This window comes from Caenorhabditis remanei, chromosome II (genome assembly GCF_010183535.1).
Source record: "Caenorhabditis remanei strain PX506 chromosome II, whole genome shotgun sequence".
Lineage (NCBI taxonomy): Eukaryota > Metazoa > Nematoda > Chromadorea > Rhabditida > Rhabditidae > Caenorhabditis > Caenorhabditis remanei.
This window is the reverse complement of record NC_071329.1, coordinates 3,112,807-3,134,215: the sequence shown is the minus strand read 5'-3', so window position 1 is coordinate 3,134,215 and position 21,409 is coordinate 3,112,807. Positions and strand designations below refer to the sequence as shown.

General features: G+C 41.5%; 2 protein-coding genes across 2 annotated transcripts; both read right to left on the bottom strand.

The window, feature by feature from the left end:
* Window positions 1–2,491: 2,491 nt before the first annotated feature.
* Window positions 2,492–2,746, bottom strand: GCK72_004249 (uncharacterized protein; the record flags this gene model as incomplete). Its single annotated transcript, XM_053724564.1, has 1 exon — window positions 2,492–2,746. One exon carries the CDS (start codon window positions 2,744–2,746, stop codon window positions 2,492–2,494), a length of 255 nt encoding a protein of 84 aa, XP_053588758.1.
* Window positions 2,747–11,659: 8,913 nt separating this feature from the next.
* Window positions 11,660–12,977, bottom strand: GCK72_004248 (uncharacterized protein; the record flags this gene model as incomplete). Its single annotated transcript, XM_053724563.1, has 2 exons — window positions 11,660–11,759; window positions 12,853–12,977. 2 exons carry the CDS (start codon window positions 12,975–12,977, stop codon window positions 11,660–11,662), a joined length of 225 nt encoding a protein of 74 aa, XP_053588757.1.
* Between the last annotated feature and the right edge of the window lie 8,432 nt (window positions 12,978–21,409).

Genomic DNA, 21,409 nt, shown 5'->3' with positions numbered 1-21,409 from the left:
CAAAAAATCGCTAAATTGGCAAATTTTTTTTTCCATTTGGAAAGTGCGCTCTATTTCTTACTTTGAAATCCTTCAAAAAAACATTTTCAGGTCAAAGATGATGCAAGTGCGCTGCAATGAACACTTTTTGTAAAAAAAACTTGCTGGCCGAGTTTTGGGAAAAGTTAGGCCACCAATTTTTTTTAACAACTCAAAAATTATGTTTCTGTGCAATTTTAAAGCCTAAATACGTCAGTTTTGAAAAATTATCAATAGAGCGCGATTGCTCAGTTTTCAGTTTTGTTTCTAATTTTTTGAAGGTTTGCAACCGCGCTCTATTGGCAATATTGAGGTTAAAACAATCTAAAAGTCTTGCAAACGCGCTCCAATGACGAGAACGTCAATAATTGAATTTTTCGAAAAATTCTCGATAGAGCGCGTTTGCTAATTTTTGATATTTTCATGTTTTTCATGGTGACCGAGTTTTGGGAGGCTAGGCCGCAATTTATAAAACGTGTTTTTTGTGAAAAAAGGCCATTTTTGAAAAAGTTTGGGTTTCTAGGTCACTAAACTTCAGACTCCTCCCACCGTGATAATAAATTGCCCCCCCCCCCCCTAATTATCAATTATTTGTGTATTTGCTAAACAAAAACGGTTGATGGGTTGTTATCAGCGAATTGTGTCAGTTGGTGGTGGTAGCTGATGTTGACATTAAGATAATTGACAACGTATTTATGTTCCTTCTGCGGAATGGAAAAATGGTGGCCTAGGAAAATTGGGTTTCTAGGCCGTAGAGAAAATTCCTTAAAGTGTTTCTCAGTGTGGCCTAGAAATTGATGGCCTAGAATCCCAAATTTCAGTTCCCCAAAGTTCTCAGACCATCCCTCCTCGAAACTTTCTCCGAGGCTTCCACGCTCCATTGACACCCTAATGACTTTTGGCAACACACACACAAGAAAGACAACAACTCTTTCCCCCCTTTCGGGGCGCTTATGATGATAAAAGAGGTGTAAATGTGTGATAAGTACGTTAAGGAGAAAGTGGGGAGATGCTTAGAGTAAACAATGTGTACAGTTTTGGTGGTTGGAGACAGATGGAGTAGAGGCAAAAAAGTTTTCAAAGGAAACGGAAAGTGGTGGCCTAGGAATGCGGGAGTCTTGGCTATGTGTCTAACACCCTTAAAGACAAAAATCCCAAAACTGTGATGACCTAGAATCCTTCGAAGAGCACGAAAACCCTTAAAGAGATTCTAGGGCCGTCGCCTTGACGGATTTTCGGCCACGCGATTCTTGGGATTCTAGGCCACAACGTTTTTGAGATCGTAGGCCATCATCATACTTGCAAACCGGACCGAAACGGGCCCGCCTGTAATTTCCTTCAATCTCAATATTATGAGCTCAAAAGTATACCAAAATTTAGATCTCGACAAGTTCTATGTCCATGACCTACTACGGGCCGGGAAACGGTGCCAAAAAACGCGAAAATGGCCAAAAAAGCCTTTCTGGTCCGGCTCGCGGCACATAACCGAATAGCCATCCGACCCGTAGTAGGCCACGGGCATAGAACTCGTTGAGATCTACAATTTGGTATATTTTTGAGCTCATAAAACTCAGTTTGAAGCGAATTACGAGACGGTCCGTGACGACCCGTTTCGGCCCGGTTTGCAAGTATGATGATGGCCTATGATCTCAAAAACGTGGTGGCCTAGAATCCCAAGAATCGCGCGTGGCCGAAATCCCTTCAAGGCGACGGTCCTAGAATCTCCAAAACCTCGAATAGGTTAAGATCTTGAAACCCGGAGACCTATTGTCCCCAAAACCTCGAATAGCTCAAGATTCCAATGGCCTAGAATCCCAAATTTTCAAAAAGTAGGTCACCACATGACCCAACTAAAACCTTGGGAATTTCGAAATCCCTCTTTTTTCTACGTGGTCTCAATAATTTTGTTGTCCCCGTTGTTCTCGAGAAAAAAATTGTTGCTGAAGAAATTTGCTGAGTCACCACACCACCGAAAATTGGAACAAGGCGAAAAAATTGATAAGATTCGAGTTCGTTTCTCTCTCTCTGACTGACAATCAATGATGTCGAAATAAATAAATAAATAATTTTTTGGGAATTTTTTGAGGCACACTAACTCTAGAGTAAGAAATTTCAGTATAAAAACGCGTCGACGGCGCGCCAGACATATGAAAGATGAGACAAGCAAAATGAATAGACAGATACCACGTATTGAGCAGGCTGGCGTGCCTTTGACGCGTTTCTAAATTTGCAAAAAAAACGCTTTGAATTCAGTTATTTTGAGTCGACAATTTCGAGAGCTTTCGATGTGAAGGACGACGCGTCAAAGGCGCGCCAGCCTTAAGATTTTATGATAAAAACGCAAGATTTTTGAATCTCAAAATTAGAAAAAAAACCTCTCGCGCATTCTAAAAATCTTTTTGGGGTACCCACACGCTACCGTAAGATTTTTTTGAATTTTAAAAACGTTTCAAATTTTTTTTCCCGCCCAAACTCACTTGACACGATTCTCGGTCATGTTGAACGAGTAGTGAAGGCATTGGGACGAGTTGATCGTGAATTCTCCAGTCTCCACAAAAACTTTGGGCATCAGCGGCGAGATGACGTAGACGGTTCCGTTAAGCATCGCCTTGTCGGGGATCTCGACAAGGGCGTTACGATGGGAGCGGCGGGCGAAGGCGGTCGGGATCGAGATCAGGAGCATGAGAAGGAGGAGAAGGATCAGTGGCGGATGGAACGAATCCATCATACTCTTCTGGTGGTAGAGCCTTCTGGAGCGAGAGCACACAACGAAAATATTTAGAGAAAACGCAAAAAGTTTAGGACAACAATAGAAGAGGGGCAAGCGGAGGAGTCGGCTGGAGAGAGGAGACAGAAAAGTGGGCGGGGCGCCGGCGAGGCGGCGCTGAACACCACCGGAGGCTCCACCCCTTGAGGGAAGGGGAGAGGAGAGAGGAGAGAAATAGACAGGTAGAGAGACAAAGATTTTTGAAATTTGAGGAATGTTTGTTTAGGTGTTGGAGGTGGGGCAGACATCCGGACGGATGGACAGACAGACAGATAAAAAGCACGGGGGGACTGAATAGGGAAGGTCCTCGACTCGGTCTGGAGTTATAGGACGTGACCTATATCATTGGAAAGCTGAGAAAACGCTGATTTCAAATATATATTCAGTTTTTGCCCTCGAGACCTAGTATTCGAGAAAAACGAAGTCAAAGTTTGGATCCCTGACAAGTCATTACCTTACCGACGTGTTTAAAACATCGACATGACCTGCGCCACGCATGTCCAAACTTTGACCTCGTTTTTCTCGAATACCAGGCCTCGAGTGCAAAAACTGGATGTACATTTGAAATCAGCGTTTTCTCAGCTTTCCAACGATATAGGTCACGTCCCATAACTCCACGGTCACCTGGAGGCCTTCCCTAGTGAGAGGAGGAAGACATTTGGTAAAACACAAATATGGAAGCTTTGAGGAGGATTGAGAGGACGATAAACGACTTACGGATAGTCAGACATCTGGAAATTTGGATGTACAGAAAGATAGACGCGTAACTCGCTTCAAAGTGAGTCTTTTTTACGATATAAATTGAAAAAAAAAACACGAAATTTTGTTGAAAAAAGCAAGAAAACGAAAAATCGAGAAATAAAAATAAATATTTTGTCCGAGAGGACTACACGGGGGCAAAAATTCGCGTGGGAAAACTTTTCCACCTAGGATCCTTTTGAGCTGGGAAAACGTGAATTTAGGGCATTTAGAACAATTTTTATCATATGCTCCAATGATGAAAGTTGTTCAGAATTTTCCGAAGTATCAGAATCTGAAATACAAAAAATATGACTTCAGTCCTCCTTTAATTAGCTGAAACATATACAAAAATGTAGATCTCGACGAGTTTTGTGTCACTGATCTACTTTGGCGTCGAATGGCTAATCGGTGATGTGTTGCGGGCAGGGCTAGAATGAATTCTTGCTCATTTTTGCGTTTTTTGGCCCTTTATCCCAGCCAGCGTTGAGAAATCCCGGTTTCACAAATTTTTTGAAACTTTCATAAAAATTAGTGTAAGTTCTCTCGTAATGCACAGAAATCGCGCATTTTTAAAGACATTTTTTTAAAGCGTTTCAAATTTCTACATTTTGGTATATTCTTGAGAAAAGTAGGACTTAAGAAGATTTTTCAGAAATTGTGCTGGCTTCAATCAGCATAGGCCCCGTAAGCTCTCAAGTACCTCCTCTTGAAACCTTCTCTAATTTCATAACAAAAAACTTAATTAACATGCAACGACATACATACAGTATTGTCCTTAAAGAATGCGACACATGCAGTTTTTAGTTGAAAATGGTCAACTTTATGACTGTGACACGGCCTCCCTGATAGTCTTACAATATTGATTGTTAATGGATTGTATAGATCAAAAATAGAACTTCATTTTTGTAGTTGACAACTTTTCTGTACGAGCATATCCTAAAAAGTTATCGATCGCCAAAGAAATGTCTCGCAATTGTTGCCGTTTTTCAGTGCTAAAAGGTGTGATTTTTGAGCTTTTTACAAAGACTACCTGTAACTTCTTAGAATGTGCTCGTACAAAAATGTTGTCAACTACAAAAATGAAGCTCTATTTGTGATCTATACACTCCATAAAAAATCTATATTGTGAGACTCTCAAGGAGGCCGTGTCACACTCACAAAGTTGACCATTTTCAACTAAAAACTGCAAGTGTCGCATTCTTCATGGCCAGTACTGTATAGTCTGAATATTTTAAATCAAAAGCCAAACAATTTTGCAGTTAGCGATGAGGAAGTTTGTGATCCAAACTGCAATTCTCGAGGATGCTGGGGAAGACAACCGGAGGATTGTCTGGAGTGTCGAAGACAGCTTTTTTGTACGGACACTCCCTAGAGAGTTACATATTATCGAAGTAATTTCTCCCTCAAATCGACTCTTTTCAGTGCAAAATAGTGCGATTTTTGAGCTGTCGACTTCGAATGACCATAACTCTCTAGGCAGTGCTCATACAAAAAAGTTGTCAACTACAAAAATGGAGCCCCATTTTTGATTTGTATGATCCATTAAAAATCTACTTGATAGAACAATAAGTATTACCATGACACACTCTCAAAGTTGCAGTTAGAGTTTTCAAGTGGAAAAATTTTCAGAAAAACGCGCCCAAGGCGAACCAGACTCATGGAGAAGCGAAATTGGATAGGCAAAGACCGCGTCTTGAGCAGACTGGCGTGCCTTAGGCGAGTTTTTGGATTGAAAAGTTTCTGAAATGGTATTCAATTAATTTGAGTCGACAATTTTGAGAACAACCTTAGAAAAACTCAAAATCGTCTCTAATTTCGTTTTAAAAAAACTGAATATGCAGCGACATACATATGTACGTGATCAGAAGAACTAGCACTTTTTTGTATTCATTCGGTTAAACAAATGAAAAGAATTGAACTTCTTCGCCTTTTTGTGATAAGGAATAGGAGGGAGCGAGGAAGAGTGCACTATGTAAAAGGTCAATAAGAGGGGCGTCGTCTATCCATTCTGACTTTCTTTGGTAATACCGACAATCAGACAATGAGGCTCCAAAAAGAATAAAAAAGACAAAAACCCCCATAACATAGAGTTCTGTGTCACTAAGAATGTTCTAAAGCGGTTTCAATCAACATTTTCCATTAAAAATCTGAAAGAGAAATAGTAGAACAAAGTGCATCTCTTTTTTAAATAGAAATTTCGACACAATTTGACGTTTATGTTTCATTTTAATAGTGTCTTGCAACATGTTACGACAGATAGTAGCATGGAAAAGCGATAATCTGAAAGTTAGGTATACAGTACCGCTCAAAAGTATATTAAGTTTTGGCTGTTTTCAGTGGAAAATGACCAACTTTGACAGTGTATTTCGGTGTCACCTGATTGTCCGATAAACTCAAGTTTATATGGGTTGGACAGAGCAAAAATAGTACATCATTTTTGTAGTTGACCTTTCTTTTGTATGTACACTACCATAAAAGTTACAGGTAAAGAAACCCATTACTCCTTGAAATCGACTAATTTCAATGCAAATTTGCGACATTTTGAAGATTTTCACTTTGACAATCTATAACTTTCATGGTAGTGTCCATACAAAAAAATGATCAACTACAAAAATGATGTGCTATTTTTGCTCTATTCAACCTATATAAATTTGAGTTTGTCGGGCAATCAGGTGACACCGAAATACACTGTCAAAGTTGGTCATTTTCCACTGAAAACAACCAAAATTGATAACTTTTTGTCCGGTACTGTAGGTATACAATTTACATCTTCAGCAATAATTTTAGTAGATTTCAATGCGAAAATTTACAGGAATAGATTTTGAGTTAAATTTGAGATTGTATCACCGTCATTACGTACTATCAAAGTTTGTGATTGGAGATGCACGGCTTTTGTTCTGTGAGTGTTACAAAACTACAAAGGTTTGTACAGTACTGGATATTTAAAAATGCGACATTTGCAGTTTTTCAGTTGGATCATACAGATCAAGGGTAGAACTTCATTTTTGTAGTTGACAACTTTTTTGTACGGGCGGTCCCTACCAAGTTACATATCGTCAACGTATTTTCTCTCTAAAATCAACTTATAGTGCGGATTTTTGAGCTGTCGTTTTAAAATGACCATAACTCTCTAAGGAGTGTCCTTACAAAAAAATTGTCAACTATAAAAATGGAGATCTATTTTTGATCTATAAGATCCATTAAAAATCTACTTGATGGTACAATAAGTATTACCATGACACACTCTCAAAGTTGGGCGTTTTTAATTGAAAAAGGCAAAACTTAATATACTTTTGAGCGGTACTGTATATTTGGATAGGCATTTTGGCAGATCACGTGTGACGCAAAAAAGCTTGACCATAAAAAAAGTTTTTCATAATTCGGTTCACAGAAGGATTTAATAGAATCGTATTCCAGATTCGGATTCTACGAACTCGAAAGTATCACGGGCCAAGTTTTTGAGTCGTTTGAAAGAGGATTTCCCTTGTCAAACATTCTCAAAAATCATCATGTCTATTAGTTTGTTTCCCACTAATCAAGTCAAGTACATATGCAAATGTAGATCATTGATCTGTCGTCCCCCATCACAGACACATTTGATGAGCATAAACACCGTGAGAATATTATCTTCTTCATGTTTGCTTCTAACCATTTCCAAGAATCGTCCTCTATGTTTTTCAAATGTTCCCCCTTATTACTCCCTACATGTTGTCACTTACTTCTGCTAGACACCCCCCTACCGCCGTGCCGGGCGGCACAATGATAAAAGGAAAGAGTGAAGTGGAGGGCAACTTGTACTCCATGTGTGGCCAAAAGAAACGCCGCCCGACATGGAAAAGACAGTCTACAAGATGTTATGAAAAAATATTTCTGGAGATCAAAGGATTCAGAAAAATGAGAGTTGTGGACTTGGAGAGATGGGGGGAAAGGGTCTGAGAAACCGCGACGTTTTGGAGTCAACGATCAGGGGCACCTTGGGCGCGTTTTTCTCTGAATTACTTAAAAAACTTAAAAACCATTCGTTTCGTTCGAGCCTACTGTTTCGGAAGTCTGGAATTTTCGGAACGCGTCGACGGTGCGCCAGAGCGGGATTCGAAATTCTGAGGACACAGGTGTTTTTTGGCGCGTCGCTGGCGTACCTTTGGCGCTTTCTCTTATTGGGAAAACATCACGAGAGCTGACTAATTCGGGAATTTGAAAATTTAGGAAAAACGCGTCAACTGCGCGCCAGACTCTACGAAAAGCTATGTCCGTTTAGTTTGGGCTGGCGCACCTTTGACGCGTCTTTCAAATCTCAAATTTTCGAAATTGTCGACAGCTGAATTTAATGCGTTTCTGAGCAACTTTTCAAAAACGCGTCAAAGGCACGCCAGTCTGCTCAAGATGCGGTCTCCATCTATCCAGAGGAGCTAGCCTTTCGTTTGTCTATAAGTCGGGCGCGTCGTCGACGCGTTTTCATTCCGAAAATCTTTTTCCATCGACAACTCTCGAGAAAATAAAAACAACATGAATAATGTATTTTTTCTGGCAGCATGCGGTTTTTTTCAGTCAAAAAATGCGTCAAAGGCACGCCAGCTTCAAGATAAAATCTATCTAGTGCGCCTTTGACGCGGCCCCTGAGCGCCCAGGGCACGCCAGACTCTACGAAAATGTTAATATCGGTTTGGTTTGTTTTCGGGGATCATAGTTGATAAGGCGGGCGCGCCTTTGACGCGTCCGGCGTTTCGGAAAACGCGTCAAAGGCACGCCAGCCTGCTCAAGATGCGGTCTCCATCTAGTAGCTAGACGCCTTTCGTTTGTCTATAAGTCTGGGGCGCGCCGTCGACGCGAAAACTCTAATTCTATTTCCATATCACTTGCTTCGTTTTTCAATTTTTTTTCAAGAAAACGCGCCAAAGGTGCACCAGTCTTGTCATCAAGATCCTGGCCGTCCATGATACAGTCTGTGGATATGAGTCTGGCGCACCTTCGACGCTCCCTACTTTTCTGAAAACTCTCAATCTCCCTCCTAGACCATCCCCATCTCTGATTCAATTCGAATTCGAAAATTTGCCAATAATTTTTCTTGCTCCAACCGCCCATACTTGGGCCCCAGCACCACCTCGTACTGTTCTGTTCTACCCATTATATTTAATGGGATGTGGACGAGAGAGAGAGAGAGTGTGTGGGATGTGAGAGACGCAGAGAAAGTCTAAAATCGGAGGTGCAAATGTCAAAACTCTTCAAAAAATGACACACGCGTAATGGGGTTGTTTGGGAGAGGAGAGAATGGTTTTCGAATATTTTCGAAAATAGGCAAGTGATCAGAAATCAGGGGGGGGGGAGACCGGGAATACCTGGGAAGGAGAGGGGGTACTGTAGTTTTGAAATGGGGCAGTTCGGGGGGTGAGACGTTTAGAAACCCGACGCATCTCAAAACCGGCCAACATTTCAAAACGTTACTTTTTGCAATAGACGAGAAGACCAGGGAATATGGGAAGCGGAAGGGTTACTGTAGTTCTGTAACGTGGACGTTTGGAAACCGGACATCTCAAAACCGGAGGAAGAGACGTTTGGCAACCAGAGATGTTGGGAAGTGAAAATTTTCTTATCCGGAAGTCGGAAGTCGGAAGTCGGAAGTAAAAAAAACACCCGGAAGTCGGAAGTCGGAAGTCGGTGTTAGATTTTTTCGCAAAGATTCAAAAACTCCAAGAGAAAAAGTTCATAAAATTCGCGAAAATCAGTGGAAAATTAGTTTTTGGCTGAAGAAAAGCATATTTTCTGTCCTTTTAGACCATTTTTCCATGTATTTCTGCGAAATTTACTTTTCGGAAATTTCACTGTTATGTAATGACAGAAGTCGGAAGTAAAATTCCTTATCCGGAAGTCGGAAGTCGGAAGTCGGAAGTGAAATTTCTTATCCGGAAGTCGGAAGTCGGAAGTTGGAAGTGGAAAAAAAACCCGGAAGTCGGAAGTCGGAAGTCGGAATTCCCAACAACACTGTTGGCAACCAAGAGACATTTGGAAGTTTCAATGTTTTAAAACAAGGATGGTGGGTCGTTTTGAAACTAGAAACTCCAGGACACTTTGCAACTGGACACCTCGAAACCGTGACATTTCGGAACTGTGTCAAGATGTCATAGTTTCAAAACGCCTCCTGTTTTAAAACGTACCGGTCTCAAACTATGTATCAAGACTTTAAATTATTCCATGCAGTTGCAAAACGACTCGTTGCGAAATGTCCCTTAGGCTTGCATCCTCAGATTCTCGGATTCATCTGTCTGTCTGTCTGTCTGTCTGTCCATCCATTCATCCGGATGTCCCCCATCACATGTCTCCTGACCACCCAGAAGTCAAAGTCCATCACAATCTCCCCACTATTTTTAAGATGAGGAATAGAAAATTGGAAACCAAAAAATCCCATTCCGTTGAACTTTTTAATGGAATTTGAGGGGGTTGAAATTGGAAATTGGAAAAAAAAACACTTTTTGATTGGACATGGTTTTCGAGGAGAATAAAAACAATGTGTTGATTGGAAAAAAATGGAAAAAAAAAACCCAATTTTTCGAGGAGAAACAAATTCAGAGGGGACGCGTCAAAGGCGCGCCAGCCTTATGATCATCTATGATTCCCGAAAACAAACCAAACCGACATTTACATTTTCATAGAGTCTGGCGTGCCTTGGGCGCTCAGGGACCGCGTCAAAGGCGCGCCAGATAGATTCTTGAATCTGGCGTGCCTTTGACGCGTTTCTGAAAAGTTTCTGAGTGTGTTTTCTTGAAAAATTGAAATTTAAAAAAGAAAAAGAAAGTGGTATGGAAATAGAGGTAGAGTTCTCGAGGGGAAAGATTTTCAGAAAAAAAACGCGCCGAAGGCGCACCAGACTTATGGACAAGCAAAAATGGATAGGCTAAGGCGGCGTCTTGAGCAGACTGGCGTTCCTTAGGCGCGTTTTTGGATTGAAAAGTTTCTGAAAACCGCATGGAATTCAATTAATTTGAGTCGATAATATTGAGAATTTGAGATTTGAAGGACGCGTCAAAGGTGCGCCAGCCTTATAGGCAAGAGGACAGACTGGTGCACCTTTGGCGCGTTTTCTTGAAAAATCGAAATTGAAGAGTCTGGCGCGCCTTGAGCGCTTCAAAACAACAGTTTTGGGAGACTGGCGTGCCTGAGGCGCGTTTTCAGGGAAGTCAGACGCGTCAAAGTCGCGCCAGCCTCATGATCATCTATGATCCCCGAAAACAAACCAAACCGATATTAACATTTTCGTAGAGTCTGGCGTGCCTTGGGCGCTTAGGGACCGCGTCAAAGGCGCGCCAGATATATGAATCTGGCGTGTCTTTGACGCATTTTTGACTGAAAAAAACGGTTTGCTGCCGAAAAAAATACATTATTCATGTTTATTTTCTCGATTGTTTTGTTTCCAGTAGTTTTTTTGTGTTTATTTCTTTTTGTGTTGGTTGCTATGAATCATCCAATCGACTACTATTTTCTCGTTTGATACGAAGAAATTGAGAAAAAAAAACCCGATTGAAAAATTCGGGAACAGAAAGGGAAGATCTGGGATGCGGTGGCCTAACTTTTCCTATTTGGGTTTCTAGGCCATCAGGTTCTCGGAGCTACAGTACCCCATCGGACATCCGGACAGACAGACACTCGAAAAAATTTTCGAATATTTTCTCTCTGATGGCCTAAATTTTTTAAATTTGAAAACCTAGGCCACACAGAGATTCCTAGGCCAGGCGTGGCCTAACTTTCCTAACAGTGTGAAAGTTAGGCCAGGGGGTTCATGACCTACAAAACTCATGTTTAGAAAAGTTAGGCCATCCACAAGACTTGGGAATTTCTAGGCCACAATAACTGGCTGGTGGCCGAACATTTTGAGACGAGAAACCTAGGCCACGAATTCTAGGCCATGGCCTAGAATTGACAAAAAAATACAACGAATTTATTTTGAAAAAAAATCGAAAAAATCGAAAAAATCACAGCAATCAATCAATAAATTAAAGCAGAATGGGCGGGAATTTTGAACTGAGAAAATTGAAAATTCGGCATAGAAAAGAGGAAGGAATGATAAAAAGAAAATTTTTGGAATGAAATTGAGAAAAGAAATGGGACAAACCGACACACAGATGGACGAAAATCTGGAAATTATGACTTGTTGCTCTTCCCAAACGAGAACTTTTTCAGCCAATTTCCTTTTTTCTTTCCGTCACGTGAGCTTATAGTTCCCGAGGCGATTGAAGTGGTTCTGAAAATGATGATTTTTTTAGTTTGAGTGGAAAAATTGCATAACTTTGACAGTGTCTCATGTCCTCTGGTTGCGGTCAAATAGGACAATTCTATATGTTTTGTGTAGATCAAACCTAGATCTTTATTTTTGTAGTTGACAACTTTTTTCTACGGGCGGTGCCTTGAGAGTTATAGCGCTCTGAAGAAGCTGGTGGAGCCTGCTGAGCTACTTCAGTGCTCCATAACTTTCTAGGGACCGCCCGTACAAAAAAGTTGTCAACTACAAAAATGGAGTTCTAGATTTGATCTACACAAAAAATATAAAAATAGTTTATCTCGGCACCACCTGTGGTCAAACAAAAATAGACAAAATAGACAAAAATATTGTAATTTCAAAAAAAAAAAAAGACAAAGTCCAACTTTGACACTACCTCATGTCCTCTGGTTGTGTCCAAATAAAAATTGCTACATTTTCTGTGTAGATCAAATTCAAATCTCTATTTTTGTAGTTGATGACAACTTTTTTCTACGGGCGGTCCCTAGAAAGTTATAGCGCTCTGAAGTCGCTAAGGTGCCACTAGAGGTTTGACGATTCGTCGCACTTATCTCCCATGGGACCGTCCGTACAAATAAGTTGTCAACTACAAAAATAAAGATCTAGATTTTATCTACATGAAAAATATAAAAATACCTTATGTCGGCACCACCTGTGGTCATCAAAAAATGACAAAAAATTTTTTGGTAAACATTTTTTTTTGTAAATTTTTGAAAATATGTCCGAATTTGACAGTGCCTCCTGGCCAAGTGTTCAAATAAACCAATTTTATATTTTCTGTGTAGATCAAACCTAGATCTCCATTTTTGTAGTTGACAACTTTTTTGTACGGACACTCCCTAGGGATATAGAGTGCTCTAAACCAGCTTAAATACCTCCGGGGGCGCCTGCAGAGGCCGCGACTTCAAAGCGCTATAACTCTCAAGGGACCGCCCGTACAAAAAAGTTGTCAACTACAAAAATGGAGATCTAGATTTAATCTACACAAAAAATATAAAATTGGCTTATCTAGACACCACCTCACGTCCTAAAACGCCTTCAAAGAAATATAACTCACTCAGCGGCGCTATCCATCGAGTCCTGACTTCCGCGTTGACTTGTCAGAAGTGTCGCTCTGGATTCTGAATTCGTCGGCGAGTCCAATGATCGATCGGTAGCAGAGGTACGTAGTCGTGGTGCCATTTCTCTCGGGATACTGTCGCCATTTGTGATTTTACGGTGGGCGAAGACGGGCGCGAGACGACTGGCCTGGAAGAATATGGTCAGTTATTGTCAATCTGTGCATCCAGATATCTCTCTATCACAAATACCTTATGTCATGATCTCAGATTGCTCTCACTTTGTTTTTGCTCAATTTTGTCTATCTGTGTGTCTGTCTGTTTGTCTGTGCATCCGGTTGTCCGGATGTCCTAACAATCCCAGAGGGGGACTCAACCAAAATATGTCCGTGACACCGTCACGTCAATATGCAGACTAGGCTCCTGGGAAAAGTGCGTACAGGAATCAATAACCCCGACTCCCTAGACACATCACCTTCATATTTTCCCCCCTTTTTATAATGACTTCCGTTAATTACCCAATTATCGGTAATATCAGAAGCATCAGAAAAGTGTTCGGAAATCCACTGTTAGTCGAGACAATTCTGGACAAGCTTCCAGGAATGACAGTACTCAATTATGTGAGATTAAGGGTGAGTTTCACGGAATTTTCCGTGTTTTTAGAGGGCGGCGTGGCCTTTCGGAAAACGGTCTGAGTTGTTAAGGGGACTACTGCAGGAGTTAATTGTGGGCGGAGCATCCTAGGCCAGCAGCAAAGTCATTCTGACCCGTAGTTCACAATTTGGGTTTGTATGCACCATTTTTTTGCCGGGTCTTATCAATTTCCCCATTTTTAATCATCAAACTTATTTGGTGACCTCAGAAATTTCAGGGTGGCCTAGCTTTTTCAACTTTAGGATCTACAGTACCGCTCAAAAGTATATTGAGTTTTGGTTTTTTCAGTTGAAAAGGTCCAACTTTGAGAGTGTGTCATGGTAATACTTATTGTCCCATCAAGTAGATTTTTAATGGATCATACAAATCAAAAGTAGAACTCCATTTTTGTAATTGACAACTTTTTTGTACAACCGGTCGCTAGCGAGTTATAGCGCTCTGAAGTCTCTAACTCTCTTCACTTCTCGCAGACACATCTTGTGGCCTGCTGGTTCGGCGCGCTGTATCTTCCTAGGGAATGTCCGTACAAAAAAGTTGTCGACTCGACAACTTTTTTGTGCAGGCACTCCCTGGAGAGTTATGATCATTTTAAGGAGACAGCTCAAAAATCGTACTACAAGTTGATTCGAGGGAGAAATTACTTTGTCGATATATAACTCTCTAGGGACCGCCCATACAAAAAAGTTATCAACTACAAAAATGAACATTCCGATTTGTTCTACAAAAAAAGTATAAAATTAGTTTATTTGAACACCTTCTGAGGCCAGGAGGCAGTGTCAAAGTTGAACTTTTTTTAAAATTTAAAAAAAAATTACATTTTCTGTCTATTTTGTCTTTTTTTTTTACCATAGGTGGTGTCTAAATAAGCCTATTTTATATTTTTCATGCAGATAAAATCTGGATCTTTATTTTTGTAGTTGACCACTTTTCTGTACGGACGGTCCCAGGGGAGATACCATCTAGCCTCCAGTGGCACCTTGAAAGGATTAGCTACTTCAGAGCGCTATAACTTTCTAGGGACCGCCCGTAGACATAAGTTGTCAACTACAAAAATGGAGATCTAAGTTTGATCTGTATGATCCATTAAAAATTTATTCAGTGGGACCACCAGTTTTACCACGGCACCCTCTCCAAAAGTTGTTAGACTAGTAGTGGCTCTTCAAAATGCTCCCAAAACAACAAATCTAGCCAATTTGCTTTTCTAGGCCACCGTTTGTAATCCTAGGCCATCAATTAAAAGTATTCCAGCTAGTTAACAAACTCTTCTCCGACTCTATCCTAAAACTAATCCGAATGGAATACAAGACAATTGTGATCTCCCCCATCCCGATTCCAAATGAAGGACCGAGTCATCAGAAGTGCCGTGGATTCTACATAAACTATAAAAGAGTACCGGCAGAAAGAAGTTTCGACTTCTGCCATTCCTTCTTGAATCATACCGCCCGGATTAGGATCAACACGTTGAAATTCGATGGGTTTGGAGGATTCGAGGAGGAAATGCATCATGATATAATGAGTTATTTGGTGGAGAGGCATGGTGAGTTTCCTAGGCCACCAGCCATTTTTTTTTGTCTTTAAAAAGTTCAGAATCCACGCTCCACCGAAATGCCCTTGAAAAATATCTCTTTTTTCTCGGAGTTTCTCAAGTTTCGGTAGAGCGCGGTTGTACGATGCGTGTCGTGCTAAAAGACACTCGTGGCCTAGAATCCGACAACTCGGTCATCGTGGTATAGCTTCATGAAAGTGACGTCACAAGTGCTACCGTAATATTTTGAGCGGGAAATTTAAATTTTATTGAATTTTTTAATGATTTTCACGCGATTTTCAACATCAATGGATGTCGCCTCGAATCAGAACAGAACCGCCCGAATAAAAACCGCCCGTATTAGAACTGGTACAAATCACAACCGTCCGTATTAGAACCGCCCAAAATAGAACCGTCCGTATTAGAACTGGTACAAAATAGAACCGTCCGTATTAGAACCGCCCGTATTAGAACCGTCCGTATTAGAACCGCCCAAAATAGAACCGACCGTATTAGAACCGCCCAAAATAGAACCGACCGTATTAGAACCGTCCGTATTAGAACCGCCCAAAATAGAATCGACCGTATTAGAACCGTCCGTATTAGAACCGCCCAAAATAGAACCGTCCGTATTAGAACCGCCCAAAATAGAACCGACCGTATTAGAACCGTCCGTATTAGAACCGCCCAAAATAGAACCGTCCGTATCAGAACCGTCCGTATTAGAACCGCCCAAAATAGAACCGACCGTATTAGAACCGTCCGTATTAGAACCGCCCAAAATAGAATCGACCGTATTAGAACCGTCCGTATTAGAACCGCCCAAAATAGAACCGTCCGTATTAGAACCGCCCGTATTAGAACCGTCCGTATTAGAACCGCCCAAAATAGAACCGTCCGTATCAGAACCGTCCGTATTAGAACCGCCCAAAATAGAACCGACCGTATTAGAACCGTCCGTATTAGAACCGCCCAAAATAGAATCGACCGTATTAGAACCGTCCGTATTAGAACCGCCCAAAATAGAACCGACCGTATTAGAACCGTCCGTATTAGAACCGCCCAAAATAGAACCGTCCGTATCAGAACCGTCCGTATTAGAACCGCCCAAAATAGAACCGACCGTATTAGAACCGTCCGTATTAGAACCGCCCAAAATAGAATCGACCGTATTAGAACCGTCCGTATTAGAACCGCCCAAAATAGAACCGTCCGTATTAGAACCGACCGTATTAGAACCGTCCGTATTAGAACCGCCCAAAATAGAACCGTCCGTATCAGAACCGTCCGTATTAGAACCGCCCAAAATAGAACCGACCGTATTAGAACCGTCCGTATTAGAACCGCCCAAAATAGAATCGACCGTATTAGAACCGTCCGTATTAGAACCGCCCAAAATAGAACCGCCCGATATAGAACCGTCCGTATTAGAACCGCCCAAAATAGAACCGCTCGATATAGAACCGTCCGTATTAGAACCGCCCAAAATAGAACCGTCCGTATTAGAACCGCCCAAAATAGAACCGACCGTATTAGAACCGTCCGTATTAGAACCGCCCAAAATAGAACCGTCCGTATCAGAACCGTCCGTATTAGAACCGCCCAAAATAGAACCGACCGTATTAGAACCGTCCGTATTAGAACCGCCCAAAATAGAATCGACCGTATTAGAACCGTCCGTATTAGAACCGCCCAAAATAGAACCGTCCGTATTAGAACCGTCCGTATTAGAACCGCCCAAAATAGAACCGTCCGTATTAGAACCGCCCAAAATAGAACCGTCCGTATTAGAACCGTCCGTATTAGAACCGCCCAAAATAGAACCGTCCGTATTAGAACCGTCCGTATTAGAACCGCCCAAAATAGAACCGTCCGTATTAGAACCGCCCAAAATAGAACCGTCCGTATTAGAACCGTCCGCATTAGAACCGCCCAAAATAGAACCGTCCGTATTAGAACCGCCCAAAATAGAACCGACCGTATTAGAACCGTCCGTATTAGAACCGCCCAAAATAGAACCGTCCGTATTAGAACCGCCCAAAATAGAACCGTCCGTATTAGAACCGCCCAAAATAGAACCGTCCGTATTAGAACCGTCCGTATTAGAACCGCCCAAAATAGAACCGTCCGTATTAGAACCGCCCAAAATAGAACCGACCGTATTAGAACCGTCCGTATTAGAACCGCCCAAAATAGAACCGTCCGTATTAGAACCGCCCAAAATAGAACCGTCCGTATTAGAACCGTCCGTATTAGAACCGCCCAAAATAGAACCGTCCGTATTAGAATCGTCCGTATTAGAAACGTCCGTATTAGAACCGTCCGTATTAGAACCGCCCAAAATAGAACCGCCCGATATAGAACCGTCCGTATTAGAACCGCCCAAAATAGAACCGTCCGTATTAGAACCGTCCGTATTAGAACCGCCCAAAATAGAACCGCCCGATATAGAACCGTCCGTATTAGAACCGCCCAAAATAGAACCGTCCGTATTAGAACCGCCCAAAATAGAACCGTCCGTATTAGAACCGTCCGTATTAGAACCGCCCAAAATAGAACCGACCGTATTAGAACTGGTACAAATCACAACCGTCAAATCTACTTCTAGTGGCCTGTTTATCACGTTTATCCACTTTTTAATCGGTTTAGATCCGGGCGGTTCTAATTCGGACAGTTTTGAAACGGGCACAGTTTTTATTCGTAACACAGCATTAATTGGTTATTGAAAATCATTGAAAAATGCAATAAAATTCGAATTTCCCGCTTCAAAAATTACGGTAGCACTCGATGGCCAAATCGACGGATTCTAGGTCACGACGAGTATACCGATTTTATTAAAATACAATTTCCAGTCCCCACAATCCGCCACTACGAAGGAGCCGCCGATTTCTGCCCGTCTGGATGTGAGACCTGCGAGCGGATCGCCAGAAATTGTGAAGTGTACTCAGATATCCAACCGAATGTCTCATTCTCTGAACCAAAGCATTTTAAGCATTTGGCTATCAATGAGAGATGGTTCAGAGATATGTGTTCTCTGAAAGTACCTTCCTTGTCGGTGGATCACTTGGAATTGAAAATATCTGAAAATTCCTTGTTACCAAGAGAAACTATCGATCGAATATTGACAGTGTGGAATGTCAGAAAGGTGACACTAAACTTTTCTGGCTCCGGACAACGCGCTGACGAGGATATCAAGGGTTTCAGCTTCCTAGACACCCTAGACCCCACTCAGAAGCAGAAGACGTCAATTCTAGAATCTCTACACATTGATTTATGGACAGCTCAATCATTTTGCTATGGAGTCGGACACCATATGAAGAGAAGACCCACACCATTTGTCAATTTCTTCGCAAATATTCAAAAAGTGTTCCCCGCCAGACAGGTGTTCATCACGGCACCCTATGCAATGTGTTGTTTGACAATTCATCGATTTGAGGATCTTGTGAAGACGTTGATGGAGTTTTTGTGGGTGGACACGTTCAATTGTCGGCATGTCACGTTTTTTGTGAGATTGATGGGAAGGGAGATGAAGAAAATGAAAAACGATGGAGGGGAGAAGAAGAACGAGGTGGAAACTGTAAGTCTATAAGGCTAAATCTCGGTCCGGATTTAAAAAATGTGGAAATTTTCGGAACTTTTTATTAAAAATAGTCACAAATCTTATTCATTTTTGATTCTAAACGAAATTTGAGAGAAGAGCCGAAGAAATAGTAACGTCACTGATTATCAGACGGTAATTCGTTTCTTCACGGGCCAATAGTGTGAAATTCTACCAGTTTTCTAGCTGGGACATTAAGAAAAAGGGACTGTGACATAAATGTAGCAAATTTCAAGAGCGGTCAGAAAGAACACATTTAAAATTGGAGGAAACTTCTCAAATTTTATTATTTCCTAAAACTTTTTGATGGCACCATACTTGTCAACGGGCCGGCTCGTAACTCGCGTCAAAATGAATATTATGAGCTGAAAAATATACCAAAATGTAGATCTCGACGAGTTCTATGCTCGTGACCTACTACGGGTTGAATGACCATTTGTTAATGTGCCGTGGGCCGGGAAAAAGTGCCAAAAACGCCATTCTAGCCCGGCCCGCGGCATATTAACAAATAGACATCCGGCCCGTAGTAGGTCACGAGCATAGAACTCGTCGAGATCTACATTTTGGTATATTTTTCAGCTCATAATATTCATTTTGACGCGAGTTACGAGCCGGCCCGTGTCGGCCCGTTTCGGCCCGTTGACAAGTATGGATGGCACAAAATAGGTGAAAAAGTACAATATATTATGAGCTGAAAAATATACCAAAATGTAGATGTCAGCGAGTTCTATATCTGTGAGCTACTACGGGTTGAATGACCATTCGTTAATGTGCCGTGTGCCGGACTAGAATGGTTTGGTTTTCAAGTTCCGATATTTCAAAATAGCGGAGGAATTGGTTTGGTAACTATCGAGTAAGTGTTCAGAAACATCATTAAATTCTGATTCATTAACAAATTTTTCCAAACAATTTGGAAAAACTCGGAAAAATTTGAACTATTTCTCATTTTTTGAGAAGTGGCGTATATTTATGACGCGGCCGTTTAAGCGACTTTTTGGTGGTCTGGACGTATTTTCCGACATTTTTTCTCAAAAATTGGGGATATAGGTTTTTTGATACGCTGAATTCGATTTTAGTAACGGTTTACCAACAAAAAAAAACGCAGTTCCCCGAAAACACCGATTTTGGGGGTGGCGTATATTTATGACGCGCACTGTGTGTGACCTACTGCAGACCAGAGATGTTGGGAAGTGAAAATTTTCTTATACGGAAGTCGGAAGTCGGAAGTTGGAAGTGATTTTTCTTATCCGGAAGTCGGAAGTCGGAAGTCGGAAGTCGGAAGTCGGAAGTCGGAAGTCGGAAGTCGGAAGTCGGAAGTAAAAAACACCCGGAAGTCGGAAGTCGGAAGTCGGAAGTCGGAAGTCGGTGTTAGATTTTTTCGCAAAGATTCAAAAACTCCTAGAAAAAGTTCATAAAATTCGCGAAAATCAGTGGAAAATTAGTTTTTGGCTAAAGAAAAGCCTACATGTATTTCTGCGAAATTTACTTTTCCGAAATTTCACTGTTATGTAATGACAGAAGTCGGAAGTAAAATTCCTTATCCGGAAGTCGGAAGTCGGAAGTCGGAAGTGAAATTTCTTATCCGGAAGTCGGAAGTCGGAAGTTGGAAGTGAAAAAAAACCCGGAAGTCGGAAGTCGGAAGTCGGAATTCCCAACAACACTGCTACAGACATATCGACCATACACATTTTACGGACACATCGACCACACATTCCTAACTATGGCCAATCGTTTTTTGACACTTTTCCCGGCCCGCGGCAACATTAACAAATAGACATCCGTTCCGTAGTAGGTCAGTGTCATAGAACTCGCCGAGATCTACATTTTGGTATATTTTTCAGCTCATAATATTGAGTTTGAAGCGAGTTACGCGCCGGCCCGGTTTGCAAGTATGTTTTGAAGTTTTGTATCCGACTTCCATGTCTAAAATTGTGTAACATATTCAAAACTCCCAAATAATTCCCATTTTCCAGACATTCCTCTTCCAAAACCGCACCTGCCTTCGCCATCTAACACCCCAATCCTCTCCTATCTATCAACAACTCCACGCGTGGCCTCTTCCAACCGACGAACCCATCGAGCGACTCCCTGTTGTCACAATTTCAGACCCTTCAAATGCCACCGAGATCCATATCGAGGTATGCAAAGTACAAGACGATAAACCAGTACCGGCGGTGACCGTGCCACCGGCTCCAGGACCACCGGCTCCAGGACGGGGGGACCAAAACCCAAAGAAAAGAAAAAGAGATGATGGGGATAATGGTTCAAATCAGAGAGAGGGAGTAGTAAGATAATTATCATTAAGTTAATTATCCATCTTAATTGTATCAATTAAACGATTTTTTGTTGTATTGTCATAATGTTTTGATATATTGAAAATAAACAGTTCAAAAAAGCGTCTCAGGCGCGCCAGATAGTTTTTTCTTGTATTGATACAACGGTTAAAAGGTTGTTTTAACATAGCCTGATTAGTGGTATCTGTCTGTCTTTCTGTTTGTCTAGATGTCTCATTGAAGTTTTTCAGTTTTTTTTCTCTAAAAAAGCGTTCAAGGTGCGCCAAACAATGTGGGCTGTCTGAAATTCAGAAAAATGACTATTTTGTCAAAAATTACGGGAATTTGAGTAAAAATTAAGTATTTCCAATGTATTTCCCTCTGTCAGTCTGTGCACCCAAATGTCACGATTACCGGATGTCTGGTCAGGGTCTAGTCAATAATTTTTGAACAAAAGCGTCTCAGGCGCGCCAGACAGTTTCATTTTGTGTAGATTCAAAGGCTTT